This window comes from Scyliorhinus torazame, chromosome 8 (genome assembly GCF_047496885.1).
Source record: "Scyliorhinus torazame isolate Kashiwa2021f chromosome 8, sScyTor2.1, whole genome shotgun sequence".
NCBI classification, from domain to species: domain Eukaryota; kingdom Metazoa; phylum Chordata; class Chondrichthyes; order Carcharhiniformes; family Scyliorhinidae; genus Scyliorhinus; species Scyliorhinus torazame.
In genome coordinates, this window is record NC_092714.1 from 229,064,587 (window position 1) to 229,086,503 (window position 21,917).

Sequence of the window (21,917 nt, forward strand, 5' to 3'; positions counted from 1 at the left end):
AGAGCAGATTGGCTTCCAATGACCAGTAATATCTTCCTTTGTGCTGGGTAGAACTCCAACCAATTTCCCAATTACTTTAGTTTTGCCAAGGCTCCTTGATGCCACACACAAGACAAGTTTTGCTTTGATATTAAGGGTAGTCACTCTCGCTTCCCCTCATAATAATAATCTTTATTGTCACAAGTAGGCTTATATTAACACTGCAACGAAGTTACTGTGAAAAGCCCCTAGTCGCCTCATTCCGGCACCTGTTCTGGTACACAGAGAGAGAATTCAGAATGTCCAAATTACCTAACAGCACATCTTTCGGGACTTGTGGGAGGAAACCGGAGCCCCCAGAGGAAACCCCCGCAGACACAGGGAGAACGTGCAGACTGCACATAGATAGTGACCCAAGCCAGGAATCGAACCTGGGATCCTGGAGCTGTGAAGCAACAGTGCTACTGTGCTGCCCAGCTCTCTTGTACATATTCGAACCAGGGGGGATAGTGAGGTCAGGCGCCGAGTGGGCCTGGGGGAACTCGAAGGGAGTGTCAGTTAACAGGTTATTGCTGTGCAAGTGCAGCTTGACACCGCAGTCAGTGATGCTTTGCATCGCTTTGCTGATGATCAAGGATAGACTGGATAACATTTGTCCTGCTTGTTGTGGCAGGGCATGCTTAGACAATTTTCCACAGTGTCAGTTGGATGCCAGTGTTTTACCTTTACTGGAACTGGTTGGCTTGGGCGATGGAGCCGGACGCTGTGAAGCAACAGTGCTAACCACTGTGCTACCCTGGTTCGTTGGTTATGAGATCTCTTCGTTTCATCTATCTTTGCCAAGACTCACTACTGCATTAGCTCAATTTTCACCAGTGCCATTGGACTGTTTGCTTGATTGGTATCTTTGAGGTGAAATACATTATTTCAGAGATTATGAGATGCCTGTCCCTGCAATGGAGCCAGCCATGTCGGGAGTGCACCTCATGCCTGTAAAAATTGTCAGCGCTGGAAAATGGGGGTACGTGTTCTGGAATTGGGTGCCTCTATTTTAAAGGCCTTTGAAGTTGGCCCAACTCTGCAAACATTTGGCCCCGAGTCTGTCTATCCTGTACCTCGTGGTTTGGTTTTTTTCTTCTTGCTTATTTTTATTGTAAAAGAGAGCATTTGGGCCTTTTCATTTCAAGGCATATTATATAGAATTAGCAATTTATGCATCTTGGCAGTTAAAAGGGAAGACAAAATGATTAGCATACAGCACCCATTACCCTTCCCCCTCTGTCCCCAACCTACCATGTACTTTTAAAATTACATCAGCCATTAATTTTAGATAATTTGTTTGCTAAACCTACAACTTTAGACAATATAATTGGAAATTTACCTTGTAACACTATTACAGGAGGTCTTGTGGTTGAATTGGGGGAGCATTCCTGCCTCTAAGCCAAAAGCTTTGGGTTCGAATCCCACCCCAGGACTTGGTCAAGGAAGTTACATTCATAATGCAGCCAAACAGCAGGAATATCAATCCTTCCAACACACAGCAATGGCAGACAGTAAGAGGGTGAGCCATATGATGGAAAGAAAGGTGGAACCTCAACCATCACTATCCATAGCTCCAGGCTACAACATGCTTGTAAAAGTGCATATTGCCACCACAACATGGGCTCAGTGAATGTAACACATGGCCTCCAAAATATTAATCGGGCAGTAATGAGCTACAAAAGGGTATAAGATGCGCAAACAGTCCCAGTGGAATGAAATTCAATTTCATAGAACAAGGGTTTATTCCTGTATTTAATACATCACCTACAAAATTGTAGCCCTAGAAATTGCACATTTCAGGTTTTCACATTCTCGTTTCCATTATTGAGGAAAACAATTACAAATTTTTTAAAATCCCAGTTCCAATTACCAATCTGAAGCAGTTGGTTTTAGTGTGTCAAAGAATGAAACAGTTATTATCTGCTTAGTGACTGAGTCCACATGTACTCGATGGTGTAATAGCTGACGACTTATAATACAAGATCAGAGTCTTTGCTTAGATATTTTGTATGAAAAATGTTACTGTTGAAAGTTAATACTTTTTCAGTTTGTCAGTAAAAATGTGATCCTGAATAGAGAGCTTCTGGAATCCAACTGAAGTCTCTTATTTTTTTTATAGACACTGAATTTGAATGTCAAATTTAATTGACTACATTCTCATTTATTTGTTTTCTTTTTGTCCAGGTTTGGAGTGAAGTGAATCAGGCAATTTTGGATTATGAGAATCGTGAATCAACACCGAAGCTAGCCAAACTGCTAAAACTTCTATTATGGGCACAGAATGAGCTGGACCACAAGAAAGTTAAATATCCCAAGATGACAGACCTCAGTAAGGGAGCAATTGAGGAACCCAAGTAAAGGCTGTATGATGGGACTGGAACAGGATTATGAAGCATCTTGTTGTACATTTGCTGGTTACAGTATATCAGACAGGACTATAATAGGTTCACTAATAAATGACAGAACATGTGAATATGACGTTATGGTTAAGAATAATCACATTTAAGGCTGGGATGAAGTTCAAAGCATCACCAACATATTACATCGGAACGCCATCAAATGGCTGCTGAAGGGTCAAAGGATTGCAAGATTCACCCCAGTCCTAAATTCATTTTTATGGTAACTTATAACTTTACCAACTACGCACATTGGACTGAAAATACTGGGTATTTGGTATTTAGATTTGGCTGCTGTCCAGAGTTTCTATTCGCAGTTTTTTTTGCTTCACTTGCCAACAGTTCTTAAGTGTATGTTTATATATTTTCAAAACAACTTTATTAAATGTCTGCCTGTTCTCTACTAATATCCATCTTACATCTGGAACTAACCTCATACTTTATTTCTTATAGAATATCCTCAGCAACTTTATTGCTAATATGGTATCTTACTACAATTACATTTATTTGGATCCAGTTGTGGATGTAACATGGATACTGAGAATGTAATTAGGGGAAGCTAACTATTCATTTAACATTTTTTTCAGTCGCATTAAAATTTTCCACTGTGCTGGAAGAACATGTTTGTTAATTTTCATTAAATAGCCTTGTTACCAAACTAAAATCCGCAGGCTTGTAAGTCATAGTATTTAATCTCAAGGTTTTGTATATTTTGTGGCAATGACTCACTTAGATGAGAGTTATTTGTATATAATGCAATTCCTTGCAGAAAAAGTATAATTTCCCAATACAAAAGTGCTTTACACTTTGAAATTCATCTAATGTGCTTTTAAACACTTTTGTGTGTGCATAATGTGTGTTGAGCTTATTGATATGTTTTATTGAAAGAAATACTACGATGTTAATTTATCATTGCGTATATCAGCGAATACTTTGGGAATGTACAATGGAAAACCATTGAAACAATTTTAATTAGTTTTATAGCTTAGGAATGCAGATTTTGTGTCAGGTACTTTTCAGACAAAATAGTTGACAGTACTTATTTAATTTTCCAGAACTTTTTATTGTTAGTTTAGCCGTAGGAAAATTCCAGATGTGATCATCTGTCTTGTAAATATTCCCAAGATCGACTTTAAAAATGCAACAGGTAAAATGGAATGAATGCTGGTCCTGAATGATGAAAACATTTGTACAGGAATAAATGTGAACTTTGATTTCTTTACCCACCTCCCTCCCACACCTCCTTGTTTTCAAGGATTCCTCACAATAGATTTGATACTTTAGAGGTTTATACTAGGAGCAGATTAGCTCAACACGGAGAGCTCTGTTTCCTAGACATTGCACGTGGCAAACCCTGTTGTGAAAATGCAAGATCCTATAAGGCAGTTGTTGAAATTGATTTTGTTGAAAATCTTCATTTGCTGAACAATTTACCATCTTCCCCCGCAAGTGCACATTGTCCCCTTTAGTCTAAAATTTGTACTGTTTGCACATTTTCACCTTTGAAATGAATATCAAAGGGATTAATAATTAACCTAGTACAGTAAGCACTTTGCTTACTACACTACCATATGGTAAGTAATGCTTACACAGACCGCATTACAAATGAATATGAAAGCCCTTTAGCTCCATCACCCGTCTCCATTTTGTAGATGGTGCAACCATGTGCAAATTTCTCCTTTCCCTGTAGTAATGCTGTCTTGTATGATAGATGTAAAAGTCCTTTTGGTAAATTCAGCAAAAATAAGGCAATTGGATAAGCTCCAGGAGACTACAGTTTTAGCCTTAATACACCATGGCCTAAACTAATTAAAAATCAAGAACTGGTGATGTCCTCTAATAGTTTTTAAATTAAAGCAACTAATTTGCAGCTAAATAAGCACTGCACAAAAATGGGTAAATGCTAAATGCAAAAATATTAGGCATGTGCAAGTCTATAAACAGGATATTACCCTTTATAAAGACTTATTTGGATGGCATAATAAAAAATAATTAAAACTTGGGCCCTAACCACCTTCTGTTTGAAGTGGTGTTGTACAATGTAGTGACTTAGCATTGTATAAAATCGAAGCTTTTGTGTCTGACTACATATCAGAACTCTGGAGAATGCACTATGCCAGAAGGACAATTATGATCTATCTTCCCAAACACACAGTCTGCATATCATTTATATCACTCAGTTCCTTGCCAAAAAAAATCCAGCTTCTTCTTGAATTTTCTGAAACTTGTCTGTCACCCTGGGCAACTTTTCCACATATTAATCAACGATGTCACATTAAAGTAAAGTTACCATAGTTCTAGATGATCAGAGGCTGCTTTCCCCATTGAGGGGGAGAGCAGACTGGTGGTGATTTTACCTGAGGATCACCACACTCTAGGCAAGGTTGAGTAGGTGGGCCTTCATGAATAACCTCAGCCGATATAGGAATTAAACCCGTGCTGTTGGCCTTGCTTTGTCTCACAAACAACCTGTCCATCCAATTGAGCTAAACTGGCCTCAGCCAGAATTCATAAATGTGATTTTTAACATTCTTTTCTTCCAACTGTTTAATTCAGATGTTTATTCTTCTGCGTTCTCAATCATCATATTTCTGTTTTCAAAATTCCTGCTTTCTCCATTCGACTATTTCATTCTTTTAGTCTTGTTCTCATTTTTCATGGAGAAACGGACTCTTTACCCTGGAGAGAAGACTTTGTGCTTTGCACAAGATATAAAAATAGAGATATGTTGGGTCCAGAACACTGCTTCAAGGCAACAGGACAAGGGGGCGTACACAAAAACTGGTGATAAGACAATTTGTGATAGAGGTCAGAAGGAATTTCTTCATATAATGGCTGATTTCCACTTCGATACCTCTTCTAGCCAGAGAATGGAGACAAAAGCTTTAGATTCATTGGAGCGATGGAGAGGGGCAGAAACATGTATGTTTTTTAAAATCTGAATTAAAGCTTTATTCTCTGCACCAATTCGATTGGTGATTGGGGAGAAAGATATTGTTATGAAACTGTGTACGTTGTGGACTATTATTTTTAACATACAACATGAACAATTGGAAACATGCCTTTAGCATTAACTGAAATATATATTGTTTCTTCAAAACCAGGCATTTTTACTTTCTTTTGGTGGCAAAACCTTCCATTAATAAAGTTAATTATTAATAAATATATATTATAAAATGAACTTTTCTTTCAGATTTCATATTTTGCCATTTGGATATAACCATTAATCAATAAAAGTTTTGTTTACATTTGACTGACCACTTATCTTAAATACTAAAGTTCTTTCACGTTCTAATGCTGTTTTTCTTGTTTTTAGTAGAATTAGATCCCTTGATTTCCATGGTTTATATCAGTAGTTTACACTTGCATGTAGATTAGATTTAGATTTATTGTCACGTGTACCAAGGTAACGTGAAAAGTATTGTTCCGTGTACAGTCCAGGCCGATCGTTTCCTGTATGAAAAAAACATAGACATGCAATAAATACACGTAAATACATAGACATTGACATAAGGTGAAGCATACGGAGTATAATGCCTACAACAGTGCAGCGAGATCAGTTCAGTCCACAAGAGGGTCATTCAGGAGTCTGGTAACAGCGGGGAAGAAACTTTTTCAATCTGTTAGTGTGTGTTCTCAGACTTTTATATCTTCTGCCCAAAGGAAGAGATTGAAAGAGCGAATAACCTGGGTGGGAGGGATGTTTGATTATGCTGCCTGTTTTCCCAAAGCAGCAGGAGGTGTAGGCAGAGTAAATGGATGGCAGACAGGTTTGCATGATGGACTGGGCTGTGTTCGTGACTGTAGTTTTGTACTGTCTTGGGCCAAGCAGTTGCCATAGCAAGCTGTGATATAGCCAAATAGGATGTTTTCTATGGTGCATTTGTAAAAATTGGTAAGAAGTCAATGTGGACATGCCAAATTTCCTTTGTTTCCTGAGGAAGTATAGGCGCTGTTGTGCTTTCTTGGTCATAGCGTGATGTTGGTGGACCAGGACAGATTGTTGATGTGTACACCTGAGAGTTTGAAGTTGTCAACCATCTCCACCTCTCTTGATGCAGGGGGCGAGGTGTACGACACTTTGCTTCTTGAAGTCGATGACCAGATCCTTAGTTTTGCTGACATTGAGGGAGAGATTGCTGTTGCACCATGCCACTAGGTTTTCTATCTTCTTCCTGTACTCTTGACTCATTGTTGTTTGAGATCCAACCCATTACAGTCGTGTCATCAGCAAACTTGTAGATGGAGTTGGAGCGAATTTCTCCACAGTAATGCATGTATAAGGAGTATAGTAGGGGGCTAAGTACGCAGCCTTGCCGGGCCTCGGTATTGAGGGATATCGTGGAGAAAGTGTCGTTATTATTCCTTACTGATTGTGATCTATGGGTCAGGAAGTCGAGAATCCAGTTGCAGAGGGAGAAGCCAAATTCTAGGTTTTGGATATGAGCTTGGCTTGGATTATGGTGTTGAAGGCTGAGCTGTAGTCAATGAGGAGGAGTCTGACGTAAGAGTCCTTGTTGTCAAGACGCTCCAGGGATGAGTGTGGGGCAGGGAGATGGTGTGTGCAGTGGATGGACTAGCGGTATGCGAATTGCAGTGAATCAAGGCATTCTGGAAGTATGGAGTTGATGTATCTCATGACCAACCTCTTGAAGCACTTCATAATGATAGATGTCAAGGCCACCGGACAGTAGTCGTTGAGGCACGTTACTGGTTCTTCTTTGGCACTGGTCTGATGGTGGTCTTCCTGAAGCAGGTGGGAACCCTGGAACGACGTAGGGAGAGGTTGAAGATGTCCATGAACACAGCCGCCAGTTGGTCCACGCAGGATCCAAGTGTATTACCAATAACTCCGTCAGGACCTGTTGCTGTCTGTGGGTTCGCTTTTAAGAAGGCTGATCTAACTTCTGAGACTGATGGTGGGCAGTTGATAATGGTTTGTTGGCTTCCTGCTCGAAACGAGCGTAGAAGCATTAAATTCATCGGGAAGATTCTACTCTGCTTTGCTTTGTAGCCCATTATGTTGTTTGAGCCTTGCCACAGCCCACGAGAGTCCACGTCTTTTTAGTTTGTGACTTATCTTAGTCTGGTATTGTCTCGTCCCTGATGGCTTTGCAGAGGTCACTACTAGATTTCTAGTATAGGTGAGAGTCACCTGACTTGAACGCCTCAGACTTGGACTTCAGTAGGTAGTGGATCTCATGGTCTCTGGTTGGAGAACGCACGTACGACCTTTGGCACGCAATCAACGACATACTTACTGATGAAGTCTGTGACGGTGGTCGCATGCTTGTCTAGATTGGCCGCTAAGTTCTTGAAAATGGACCGGTCCACTGACTCCAAGCAGGCGTGTTGGAGCTCTTCCATTGCCTTGGACCAGCATTCTTAACCGGCATAGCCAATCCACCTAACTTGCACATTTTTGGACTGGGAGGAAACCGGTGCACCCGGTGGAAATCCATGCAGCCACGGGCCGAACGTGCAGACTCTGTACAGGCATTGACTCAAGTCCAGAATCGAACCTGGGACCCTGGAGCTGTGAAGTAACAGTGCTAACCACTGTGCTACCGTGCCACCCTGGTGAGGCAGAAGATGTGTTGGTAGAATTTTGACAGTGCACTCGAGGTTGGCCTGGTTGAAGAACCTAGCCACTATTAACAAGGCCTCCGGGTATTCTGCTTCACTGTTAATTATAGGGGTGTACAATTCATCAAGTTCCATCTTCACTTCTGCCTGGGGTGGGATGTGAACCGCTATGATGGCAGAAGAGAACTGTGGAAGGTAGTACGGGTGGCACTTCACAGTCAGCTTTTCCAGGTCCAGGTAGCTGTAGTTCGCCAGGGTCAATCGCCACATCTGAGCACCAGGAGGAGTTGACGAGGAGGCAAACCCTTCCACCCTTGCGGTCCATCCAGGTGAATGGCACAGAGTAAGGCAGGAGTGAGCCATGACTGAAGTAGCACAGCATTTTCTCACTTCCTCTAAGAGGTAAGGCGAGCGTTCAGCTTGTTTTCGACCACTTGGACCTTTGCCCAGGAGTATGCTGGAGAGAGGAGACTTGAAACCGTGTTGTTTAAGCCTCACCTGCAGACAGGCATGTTTCCCGTGCTTCCTCGGTTGGCGGAGGCATCTGGCCTTGTGGAAGGTAAATAGTTGCGTCTGGGTTACTTCCGGTGGCAGCATGTAGGTGCAGATCACACGTTTGGTGGCTCCAGCTAAGAGTCCATGTTTTGGACTTTTATGACTGGTTTCGGGGGTAATTTTGTGAATGAGTTGGCGCGGGAAGTTATAAGGAAGTGTGAAATGTTGAATACTCAGAAGAAGGGTGCAGGCAGTCAAGATGACTTTTACTGCGATTCCTGTTTTTATTTCGATGTCTGCTGGTCTTTTTGCCTAAAGCATTTTTCAGAAGGGTGGACAGGTTGATCTCCTTGTTTGTTTGGGTAGGGAAGGTGGCTGTACTGAAGGGGAGACATCGGGCGGGTTAGGCCTCCCAAATTATTTGTATTATCTTTGGGCAGGAAATGCAGAGAAGGTGGGCTGGAGCAGGGAGGGGGGTGCTCTGTGGGTGAGGATGGAGGTGGGCTCTTGCAGAGCTTAGGGTTTCAGGCACCGGCAACTCCACTGCTCCCGATGGCCCCGGGGAAGTATTTGTTGAGTCCAGTGGTGGTGGCCACATTGAAGATTTGGAGGCAGATTAGACAGCACTTTCGGCTGGCGACCAGGTCAGGGGGGATGCCGATTAGGGGAATCAAGGGTTTGAGCTGGGGAGGACCGATGCGAGGTTTCGGGCATGGGAAGATGGGATTAAGGATCTGATCCAGGGAGGGCGATTTGTGAGTTTGGAGGAGTTGGGCGAGAAATCTGGATTGGCACGGGGTGAAGTTTCAGGTATGTGCAGGTGCAGGACTTTGTGAGGAAGGTCTTTCCAACCTCCCTGATAGCACCTGCCTCCTCATTGTTAGAGGTGGTGATGTCAGTGGGGGGGGGGGGGGGGGGGGGTCGTCTCAGCGATTTAGGGAGGATTTTGGAGGAGGATGGGTTGTCTTGGGTGGGGGGGGGGGGGTGGTTTAAGGTGACGTGGGAAGAAGCGTTGGGGGTAGTGCTGGAGGGAGTGTCTGGTGTGAGGTGTTGAGGGTAAATGCCTTGACTTCATGTGCAAGACAGGCTGATAAGTGTACAGGGCGCACCTTACAAAATCAAGGATGAGCTGGCTGAGGGGATGGAGGATGTCTGTGAGCTGTGTGGGAGGGGCCCTGTGAACCATGTACAAATGTTTCGGTCCTGCCTGAAGCTGGAAAGATTTCGGAGGATTATGTTCAGCACCATCTCGGGGGTCTTGCGTGTGGATGTGGAGCCATATTCTGAGTGTAGGACCAGCCGGAGCTGCAGGTAGGATCGGGGCAGATGTTTTAGCCTTCGCCTTGCTGATTGCTCACAGGCAGGACTTGGATGATGGATGGTCAGCCTCTCCACCCTGTTCCTCGGCGTGGCGAGGAGACCTGCTGGGGTTTTTGTCCCTGGAGAAGGTTAAGTTTACATGGGAGGGGGGGGCGAGTGATGGGTTCTCCAATTGTTGGGGTTTCATCATGCTTTTTCAGGAGTTGGTTACTGGCTGGGGGCTGGGGCGTTTTGTTTGGGGTTGATTTGTATTGTAAAATTGTTGAAAACTTGCTGAATAAAAATACAAAATAGTGGTTGCATCTGTAGAGAGCATGATTAAGAAGTTTGCAGACAGTACAAAAATTGGCCTTGTGGTTGAGAGGAGAAAGGCTGCAGGAAGTTAGAAATTAACTTCAGGTGGACACAAAAGGGGTATATGGAATTCAATCCAGAGTAGTGCGTGGCCAAACAGCACATATGAATACAATACAAGAAAGAAGAATACTGAGAAGTGTAGATTTAATAGAAGGACCTTTGGTGTGCATGTCTACAGATCCCTGAAGGTAGCAGGTCAGGTAGATAAGGTGATTGCGAAGGCATATGTTCCTTTGTTAGCTGAATACAAGAACAGGAATGTTACACTATGATTGAATTAGATAGAACAAGATGTAGCCAGGACTGCTCTGAGGAAAGATTAGATAGGCAGAGTTTGGTTTCTTTGGACCACGAGATTGAAGGGTGATTTAATAGAGATGTGCAAAATTATGAGGCACCTAGGGGGTGCGGCACGGTGGCGCAGTGGTTAGCACTGCTGCCTCATGATGCCGAGGATCCAGGATCGATCCCGGCCCCGGGTCACTGTCCATGTGGAGTTTGCACATTGAGTGGGTCTCACCTTCACAACCCAAAGATGTGCAGGGTAAGTGAATTGGTCATGCTAAATTGCCCCTTAATTGGAAAAAAAGAATTGGGTACCCTAAATCTATTTTTTAAAACTGAGGCACCTAGAAAGAGCAGATCGGAAGAACCATTGCCCTTAGCAGAGAGGTCAACAACCGGGGGTATTGATTTAAAGAAATCTGTTGAAACATAAGAGGGGAGTTGAGAGGGGAGTTGAGGGGGTTTTTCACCAAGAGGGCAATGTAGGCTTTGAACTTACTGAAATAGCGGTGGAGGAAGAAATCCTCAATGCATTTGAAAAGTACTTGGGTGCTCACTTATAGTTCCGCACCCGATAATGCTCTGGATCATGAGTTGTATTAAGTCGAATAGCTTTCTTTTGCCTGATAAGCACAATATGCTGAAGGGCCTCCTTCTCTGCTGTAAATTTTTATGATGATTAATATCAGGCCCCTTGCGAAGTTGTAGTATCCCTTCTGAAACAAAACCAATGGGAGCCATTGTAAGCCTTGCACTTGAAGAGTGTTTTAATACAACTTCACTTTTGGCTGTGTGGGCCACTGAAGAACCTAAGCGGCAGAGGCTTGATGTTTGCTGACTAATTTTGAATAGAAGTTCTTTAACCGACAACAAGTTCTTAATTTATATCATGGACTGTATTTCGTGATCACTGCTGAAGTTCACACGTAGCTGACCTCTCAGACAGCTGCTCAGAAAGGCCTAATAATCATTGAAGTGAAATTCCTCTTTCTTGATGTCAATTTGAATCTGATGCCAAGTCAAAGGGATTTCCAGCCACCCAGTAGCAGCGATGTCACCGAGGAGGGTAAACAGCTAATTATATTGAAGTATTAATACAGGAAGCAAAAACCACTGAATCTGTTACCTTAGATTTTACAGGTAGCAAAAGAAATGATTGGGCATGATATTAAGGTAGAAACAAAAATATAAACTTAAAATATCTAGAATGTCTATCATGGAAAATTACGCATTCAGGGCCTGGGAGACTGGTTAGCAGTAGTCATGAACTTCAAAGTCATTAAAAAACCCACTTGCATCTCATTCAACAAGAATCAACATTTTCAAGTGTTTTAACAATGAGGCTAGTACCGATAGTACAGTGGTTAGCACTGTTGCTTCACAGCTCCAGGGTCCCAGGTTGGGTCACTGTGTGCAAAATCACGTTCTCCCTGTGTTTGAGTGGGTTTCCACTGGGTGCTCGTTTCCTCCCACAAGTCCCGAAAAACATGCTGTTAGGTAATTTGGACATTCTGAATTCTCCCTCCATGTACCCGAACAGGCGCTGGAATGTGGTGACAAGGGGCTTTTCACAATAACTTCGATGTCGTGTTGATGTAAGCCTACTTGTGACAATAAAGATTATTATTATTATTAATACTAGATGTGCTCGACAGTCCAATGATTTCTAATTGATTGCATTATTTGATGACCTCAACAGTGCAGCCTGTGGCTTAGTGTAGAAATACTGACACCAACTTCTGGATTTCTGCATTTAACTATGCACAGAATCCATAGATTGCTGTCACTGCCAAAGGAGTAACCTAAGTGAGTGTTGTCTGTTTCACCATCATTATCACTGCAATATCCAGACCATTGTTTTTATGTCTGGTTTAGACAACTGCCTAAGATGTAGTTTGTAGTGGGACCACTGTATCTGCAGATATGGCTCAGACAGTCCCACTGTTAATTAGCATGCTGTATGCCCATTTTACAGCTGATGCCACAGCTTATCTGAAACTGAAGGAATCTATATTGGAGAGAATGCCCAGCCTTGACTTGGAGGCTCATCTGAGGCTGTGTTTGCTTAACAAAAGTTAGATCTATTGGCCTTCAAGGAATGCAACACCATGTTCGCAGCAGAATAGTAGCATAATGCATTATGCATTGCTTAATAATCGTGTCAATAAAATAAAACTAGAATGGAGCAGATATGGCGGGTTTGATGTTATATATGATATCTTTGGAAGGAGTCTATTGCATTTCATTTGCTACAAATCCAATGCCTGTGTCACACTTTAAATAAAGGATTTTGTGCACTTTCTTGATTGTGTGATGGAGCTGGTGATCTACAAATAGCTCACAGGTGACTGGAAATATGGTCTGCTTTCCTTATCCACTGCAGATGGATAAACAAATGAATTCCTTCACGTACAATAGTTACATAAGCAAGTACACATGTCATGGGACAAGCCAGGTCCTTGTCTGGGATATAAATTGGGAAATCTTTTTTTCTGTGTGTGTGTGACAGTGATGAAAAATAAAACAAAAATGAACCAGTGTGTGTGTGACAGTGATGAAAAATAAAACAAAAATGAACCAATGTGCAGCTTTTCCACTAAATATTTCTGCAGTAGTATACCCATGTTACCAAAAGATTCCGCTTAAATACCATTTAAATACAACTTACTCAGAACCTCATGACAAACTTGAATAATGATATTTCCAGAATTATCTACCTCCGTTAATTTTCCATCGCTAATCACTAACTCATCTGTCAAACTTGTAATTAATTGATTTAGAATGTGGTTAAAAAAGTAAAACTGAATGGTAGCATTTCTAAATATAAGGTTTCAATGTAAAATTTAGATCATTTTTAATAACATTTCCTCAGAGCAAATTTGAATGTATACATAGTAAATAGAAGGAGGCCCTTTGGGCCTGCTCCACCATTTATTATGATCGTAGCTGATCATCAAGTTCAATACCCTGATCCTCTCTCTTTCCCCCCCCAATAGATCCCTTTAGCTGCTAGAGCTATATCTAATTCCTTCATGAAATTAGTGTTTTGGCTTCAACCACTTTCTGTGGTAGCGAATTCTGCAGATTCACCACTCTGGGTGAAGAAATTTTTCTTCACTTCACTCCTAAAAGGTTTCCCCCTTATCCTCAAACTATGGCCCCTAGTTCTGGACTCCCCCACCGTCAGGCACATGCTTTCTGAATCTACCTTGTCTAATCCTGTGAGAATTTTGTAAGTTTCTATGAGATCCCCTCTCACACTTCGAAACTCCAATGAATATAATCCTAACCGATTAGTCTCTTGTCATGCGAGAGTGCCTATAGAACTGGATGTTTAAGCAATGTACCTTTAAGAAAACAAGTGATGTCAGAGAGTGGGTGGAGCTCAGCTCAGTTCAGCCATTTTGCAGTTTGGTTTTGCAGCTCAAAAGTGCCTGGCCGGTTTTGCTGAGAGCAGCAAAAAAGTGCCTGGCTGGTTTTGCTGAGAGCAGCTAAAAGTGCCTGGCTGATTTTGCTGAGAGCAGTTTAAAAGTAGAAAACCAGTTTGAGACAGCAGCTTGGGTGTGCCTGTGTGTTTCCAGAGAGTTTGCAGGAAGAAAGCAAGGTGCTGGAGCTGAAGTCACCCAAGCTAATATATCTCTGCCATTCTACAGAAAATATATATATCCTTTAACCTGATGTGATTCTGTTTAAAGGTGTTAAGCCTCTTGGAAGTTTGAAGGAACATTTTAAGTTATTTACTGTTGCAATATTTTCTGAGTTACCTTTGAAGTAAGGGGTGTTAAGAGATCCAATGTTTCTTTAAGATGTTAAGTTGAGTTCATGGAATAAACAGTTTTGTGTTTAAAAACCCACGATTCCATAATTGTAATATCACACCGAGGGAAAAAGCTGTGTGCTAGGAAAAGCAACAAATCCATTAAAGGGAGAGGTTGGTTGAACTCCATGATACAGATACATTTTGGGGTTCTGAAACGCCTCGCCCATAACAATTGGGGGCTCGAGGGGGATAAAAGTATATCTATTGGATTGGCTTTTGTGAACTTAAAGACAGTGAAGGATTGTTGCTTTTCCGATGTGGTATTTTAGTTTAAGTGGGGAGAGCGTTGTGAACAATGGCTCTTTCAGAGGCTCAGAAGGTTTTGGGGGTGGAGAATGGTACACGTAGTGCTTTACAGACAGAAACGAAACACAGACTGTTAGATTTGGCAAGAACATTACAGTTAACATTACCTGACAAAATGCGAAAAGGTGAGGTAATTATGGCGGTGGTTAAGCATTTAAAGTTGCCTGAGATAGAGTTTGACTCATTGGAAATGGCAAATATTTAGTTGCAAATTAACCAAATGGAACATGAGAAAGAATTAAAGCGGCTGGCATACGAGAGTGAGAGAGAGGAAAGAGAAAGAGAGAGAGAGAGGAAAGGGAAAAAGAAAGAGAGGAAAAAGAAAAGGAGAAAAGAAAGAATAGCCCGAGCAGAACAAAAAGAAAGGAAGATACAGATCAGGGAAAAAGATAAAGAGAGGGAGTTTGAACTTCAGAAAATGGCCATGAAACATGACAATCAGTTAAAATTGGCAGACGTAAAGGGGAACGTACAGTTGGATGATAGTGATGAGGATAGTGAGAAAGAGCGTCATAGTCGAAGGCTTGGTGGGGATCTATTTAAATATGTTGAAGCATTGCCAAGGTTTGACGAGAAGAAAGTGGAAACCTTTTTCATTTCGTTTGAGAAGGTAGTTAAACAAATGAAATGGCCACAGGACATGTGGGTGTTACTGATTCAAACAAAGCTGGTAGGTAGAGCTAGTGAAGCGTTTGCATCACTACCGGAGGAGGTATCTGGAACGTATGAGGAGGTGAAGAAATCCATCTTAAGTGCGTATGAGCTAGTGCCTGAAGCTTACTGACAAAGGTTTAGAAATTTAAGGAAAGAATTTGGTCAAACATACATGGAGTTTGAAAAGCTCAGAGTAATTTTGACAGGTGGATAAGGGCTTTGAAAATAGACCAAACGTATGAAGCTCTCCGAGAAATTATACTTTTGGAGGAGTTTAAAAATTCAGTTCCTGATGTAGTGAGAACTCATGTGGAAGAACAGCGGGTTAAAACTGCGAGATTAGCAGCCGAAATGTCAGATGATTATGAATTAGTTCATAAATCAAAGATTGGTTTCCGACATCAGTTTCAGCCGGTGAGGGATAGAAACTGGGGACATGACAAATACTCAAGTGGTAAAGGTGATCTGATGGGACTTCAGATTAAAAAAGAAATCCAAGAGGGTGGAAAAGAAATGAAAAGTTTCAAATGTTTTCACTGTAATAAACTAGGCCATGTAAAGTCAGTGTTGGTGGTTGAAGAAAAGCTGAAGGCTGATGTGGTAAAACAGGATAAGACAGTGGGCTTTGTTAGAGTGGTCAAGGAAAGCCCAAGGGAAATGAAGGAGGTGCAAATGATTGTACAGCTTGTTCAAGAAGTAATTGTTAAGAAGGTGCCAGATGTCTTTAAAGAATTTACTTGTGTGGGTAAAGTTTACTCGTGTATCAGGAGGATCAAAGAAGTCACAATTTTAAGAGATACAGGGGCTAGACAATCTTAAATGGTAAGAGATGAGGAATTATGTAGTTTGGGAAGAATGTTGCTAGAAAAGGTGGTGATATGTGGAATCCAGGGTGAGAGGAGTAGCATTCCATTATATAAGATAAGGTCGGAAAGTCCAGTGAAGAGTGGTGAAGTGGCAATAGGAGTAATAGATGAACTATCTTGTCCAGGAATACAGTTTATCTTGGGTAATGATATAGCTGGATCGTAGGTGGGAGTGGTGCCTACTGTGGTTGATAAGCCAGTGGAAAATCAGTCAACTGAAGTGTTGAAGAATGAATATCCTAGGAATTTTCCGGATTGTGTCGTAGCAAGGTCGTAAAGTCACAGGTTAAGACGAGGAGAAATCAAAGAGTGAAGATGAAGTTGAAGTGCAATTATCAGAAACGATTTTTGATCAGATGGTTGAAAAAGTACAGGTGGAGGATAAGGTGGATATTTTTAGTTCCGGAAAATTGGCAGAGTTACAACAGAAAGATGTAGAAATAAAACGGATATATCAGAAAGCATATCCGGAAGAGGAATCTGGGAGTATACCAGAGTGTTATTACTGTAAAAATGATGTCTTGATGAGAAAATGAGATGCAGGCGGATGAAAAGTGGGCAGAGGTTCATCAAGTAGTATTGCCGGTAGGGTATAGAAAGGAGGTGTTGCGAATTGCACATAAGGTACCAGTGGGAGGTCATTTGTGAATAAGGAAAACTCAAGCTAAAATCCAGAAACATTTCTATTGGCCTGGACTACAGAAAGATGCAGTTAAATTTTGTCAATCATGTCAACATGTCAAGTGATAGGGAAACCTCAAGCAGTGATAAAACCAGCACCTTTAATACCCATTCCAGCATTTGAGGAACCTTTTGCAAGGGTCCTAATCGATTGTGTAGGACCGCTTCCTAAAACAAAAGTGGGCATCAATGTCTTTTGACTGTAATGGGTGTGTCTACTAGGTTTTCAGAGGCCATTCCAGTATGTAATATTACAGCTAAAAGGATTGTGGAGGAGTTACTTAAATTCTTTACTAGATATGGACTACCCACAGAAATTCAGTTGGATCAAGGAACAAATTTTACTTCAAAGTTATGCAAAGAAGTTATGGATAGCTTAAGAATAAAACAATTTAAATCAACTGCGTACCATCCAGAATCGCAGGGAGCGTTAGAAACGTGGCATCAGACATTAAAGACAATGTTGAGGGCGTATTGTGAAGATTATCCAGAGGATTGGGGTAAAGGAATCCCAGTCATATTGTTTGCAATTAGGGATACACCTAATGAGTCTACCAAATTTAGTCCTTTTGAACTAATTTTTGGTCATGAGCTAAGAGGACCACTTAAATTGATTGAGGAAAAATTGGTGGGTGAGGAATCGGTAATTACACTATTGGATTACGTGTCAAAATTTAGGGAACGATTAAATAGAGCAGGTGAATTGGCTAGACAACATTTGAAAGTTGCACAAAATGTAATGAAACGGGTAGCAGACAAGAAATTCAAAGTTCGTAGTTTTGCCTATGGGAATAAAGTTTTAGTGTTGTTACCAGTGGTAGGGGAGCCTTTAAAAGCTAGGTTTTGTGGACCATATCAGATTGAAAGGAAATTAAGTGAGGTGAATTATGTGGTAAAAACACCAGATAGAAGGAAGACTCACCAGGTGTGTCATGTGAATATGCTTAAAGGGTACATTGAAAGGGAAGGAGAGAAAAAGGAGATTTTAATGATTCTAACTCAAAGTGACGAACCAAATGCAGATGACTGTGAATATGACATCCCTCAAATTAAATAGGAAAATGAGGATGTTCTTAAAAATTGGGATGAATTGTTAAGTTACCTTCCAGAGGAAAAACGAACTGATCTGAAAGAGTTATTGATATCACATGGGCATATTTGTGGAGATAAATTGGGATGTACTAAAATGTACATCTACATGATGTAGATGTGGGAAATGCTGTTCCGATCAAACAACATCCATGTAGACTTAACCCTTTAAAATTGGCACAGGTTAACAGAGAGATTGAGAGTCTGCTGAAGAATGGCATAATTGAAGTGGGTTGCAGCCAATGGAGCTCCCCTGTAGTGATGAGACAAGACGATGCCCAACGATTGTGGGCATCGTCTAAACAAGACTATGCCCAACGATTGTGTGTGGACTATAGAAAGGTGAATGCAGTTACAAGAACGGACGCTTATCCTAGCCCACGTTTGAAGGATTGCATTGAAAAAGTGGGACAATCTGCTTTTATTTCCAACTTCCTGACATGGAAAGAACATTTAAAACATCATATGGAGTTCTTCGATCGACTTCAGGAGGTGGGTTTGGTGATGAACCTAGCCAAAAGTGAATTTGGAGAAACCCGAATCACTTTCCTTGCGGAGTTTCCGATACCCTCAAGACGAAGGGATATAATGCGATTTCTTAGCATGAGTGGATTTGATCGAACAGCTGTGCAAAGGTTTTGTGGCGTGATTACTCCACTGTTGGAATTGCTGAAGAAATGTAAAAAAAAAGTCAATGGACAGCGGACTTTCAACAGGCATTTGACTGCCTGAAAGCTGTGATCACCAATGCTCCTGTATTGGGGAATTGCAAGGGACTCTGTGGTCAGATTGAACTAAAGTATCTGATTCTAAAGAGAAATGCCGAGGAGTAGAGGAATGGATGGATCGTGCAGAGACTTTGTTCAAAGGGATTGTCAATCTAGAAGGATTTCGGTTAGAGGAAGAAGAACAAAGAAAAATAAATACCTGTTTGAGTGTGAGGTTTTCTTTAAATGAAAATGTATATTTACTGTGTGCATTTCTTAATTGATGGTGCAAAGGTGAAAGATGAAACCACCTTGAAGTTGATGGTTAATTTTCTTTTCTTGGGTGGAGGTGTCATGCGAGACTGCCTTTAAGAACTGGATGTTTAAGCAATGTACCTTTAAGAAAACAGTGATGTCAGAGAGTGGGTGGAGCTCAGCTCAGTTCAGCCATTTTGCAGTTTGATTTTGCAGCTGAAAAGTGCCTGGCCGGTTTTGCTGAGAGCAGCTAAAAAGTGCCTGGCTGGTTTTGCTGAGAGCATTTTAAAAGTAGAAAGCCAGTTTGAGACAGCAGCTTGGGTGTGTCTGTGTGTTTCCAAAGAGTTTGCAGGAAGAAAGCAAGGTGCTGGAGCTGAAGTCACCCAAGCTAATATATCTCTGCCATTCTACAGAAAATATATATATCCTTTCACCTGATGTGATTCTGTTTGAAGGTGTTAAGTCTCTTGGAAGTTTGAAGGAACATTTTAAGTTATTTGCTGTTGCAATATTTTCTGAGTTATCTTTGAAGTAAGGGGTGTTAAGAGAATCAATGTTTATTTAAGATGTTAAGTTGGGTTCATGGAATAAACAGTGTTTTGTGTTTAAAAACCCACGTGTCCATAATTGTAATCCCACACCTAGGGAAAAAGCCGTGTGCTAGGAAAAGCAACAAATCCATTAAAGGGAGAGGTTGGTTGAACTCCATGATACATTTTGGGGTTCTGAAAACGCCTCGTCCATAACACTCTCCTCATATGACAGTCCCACCATCCCAGGAATCAGCCTGGTAAACCTTTGCTGCGTTCCTGCAACAACATCCTTCCTCGGATAAGGACACCAAACTGCACACAATACTCCAGGTGTGGTTGACTTTTTATTTTATAAATAAAGTCTGGTTCCTTTCATTGCTCCAGAAATTGCCTTTATTGGGGATCTTCAACTAGTTTTTCCTTCAATGCCCAAAACAGTAAGTCCCTGTCAGTTTTGCTGAAAGAATTGAGCACAGATCATGGTTTTAGCTCTGAGTGCCTTCAGCTGATTAATAGTTTCACAGACCGATCAGTAAAAAATCTTTAACAGAAAATATTGTTAGATGTTAGCCGGCAGGTTTATCTGTATCACCAGATGGCGCTATAAAGCATCCCTATTTCTCATGCTTCACCAAGTAGAGCTACACTACTGGGTGGAGAGCAGAAGCCTCCCCATTCCTAAGCACATAAATACCTGAATCTCTCTACCTTGGTCAGGTAAGCAACTTCTAATATTTTTTTTAAAGTATATTTTATTATGGTTTTACATATTAAAGAACAACGCAACTACAAAACAATTCATAGCCATAAACAAGGATTCTTTTAACAACGGCTCAGCATATATGAGTACAGAGAGAGACAGGGGAAACAACATCGCAACTGGCTTGATACAATCATTAGACATGACCAGATACCTATACAGCCCCACCAGAGAACGGGGGAGAAATAGGATGAAGCCTTGAAAAACATGGTAAAATGGTGCATACCCTCCCATGCCACGTCAGCCCACAATTACTACGAGAAATCAGGGTAGATTTTCCAACCATGTTCGGGTGCGCACCAATGTACATCTTTTTCCCCCTCCCTCCCCTCTTCCAGCAGCGCCAAAAGCACCAACGATCCACCACGGCCTCTTCTCGGATACCAGATCCATCAGCACCCATGCAGGAACCAAGCACGATCTTTCATGCCCACCCTCACAAAAATAAAGAAAATACACAAAAACCCCAGTTCTAAGGGCAGTTGCATGTATACCACTCAACGCAACTTAACCACAAGCTAAGGACCAGTGCAGAACCATCATAATTTCTCACTATTATGAGGACCGGCAGCAACACGTTCAGATTATGATCAAACCTTCAGAGCTTCCCAAGAAAGGAAGAAGAACCTAGAACTACCAGGACGAACCCACATGCTAACAAGGGATCAGGACCCAACCCTGGTTCCGTATTTCCCTGGCGCAGGTCGAGCAACTATTAATGAGGAAGAGCAGAACACAGGTTGCTCAATCAACAGGATAGTCACCAAACATAAAACCTGGCTCATCCCCAAGCCCCCTGTGCATCGAAGAAGCAAAACCTAATACTGGAAAAAGAGGATAATCATTTCAGTCCCATCCGGGAGGGCCCCCAACTTGAGAGGAAGAACTGTCAGGATCCCCAACTATTGGGCGTACTGGGGTAGCACCGATACCCTTGTGCACGGTACAAACAGGGGAATCTCCCCCAAACCACCAGACCAAACTAGGGTTAGAAACAGCACGCTGCTCACCCGGATGAAGAGAGATAGAAGACCCCCCCCCCCCATCGGAGAGATGTCTAAACTGACTCAGTACAACCACCATCACAGCAAGGGCAAGGGGTCCTTAACAACCCAACCATAATTAGCCAATTCCACCTCAGCGGCGCCATTATTAAACCTATAATAGCTCAAAAGAGGGTCTCAGAGCTTAATGACCACGGAAGCCAGCGATAGGGTGGAAAAGATTCATTTTACTTTTAACAATAATCTGGCCACGGCAGTAACCGTCTACAATCACAGTCCCCTTTGGGACAACCAACCTGCTGGTCCCCGCTCAGCCTCGCTTATATGTTCAATTCTGACGGGCAACAGCTGGGAAACCCGGACTCCACGAGTCCCATGGGGAGGTCAATAATGATTTCGCCATGGGCCTCGTGGGAGTTATGACACCCTTCGCCTCTCAAGTCCGAAATTCTCCCTCTGCCGTCATCAGCGGGGGTCTTCTGTGCCGTCTTGCCGAGACTGAGCTTTTGCCTGCGGCGGGTCTGGATCAAGTGATGTGCACTTGTTGGTCGCCTGCCTTTTTCTGACCGATGTCCAAAGAGCTATTGCCGGAACTTCGGCCCCAGGCACGACATTGTCTGTCTGCGCGAATGCCTCTGTCCATATCCGAGCCAGAATCATCTTCCTCCTGCTGGCCCGGTCGATGGGCCATGGCTGGATGGATTCCCTGGCTATGGGGTGGTTCCTGGCAAGGTGATGGCATGACGTTTTTGGTTGGGCATGGTGAAACGCAGGCTCCCTCT

General features: G+C 42.1%; 1 protein-coding gene across 3 annotated transcripts in view; it reads left to right on the top strand.

Moving 5' to 3' along the window:
• LOC140428434 (glucose-induced degradation protein 8 homolog) overlaps positions 1–5,422 on the top strand; it is a 56,016-nt gene extending 50,594 nt beyond the window's left edge. For all 3 annotated transcript variants that reach the window (XM_072514880.1, XM_072514879.1, XM_072514878.1), the window contains exon 5: positions 2,206–5,422. In XM_072514880.1, coding sequence (XP_072370981.1) covers positions 2,206–2,379 — 174 coding nt within the window. In that variant the 3' untranslated portion in view covers positions 2,380–5,422. The remainder of the gene's footprint in view (positions 1–2,205) is intronic.
• The last annotated feature ends 16,495 nt before the right edge of the window (positions 5,423–21,917 follow it).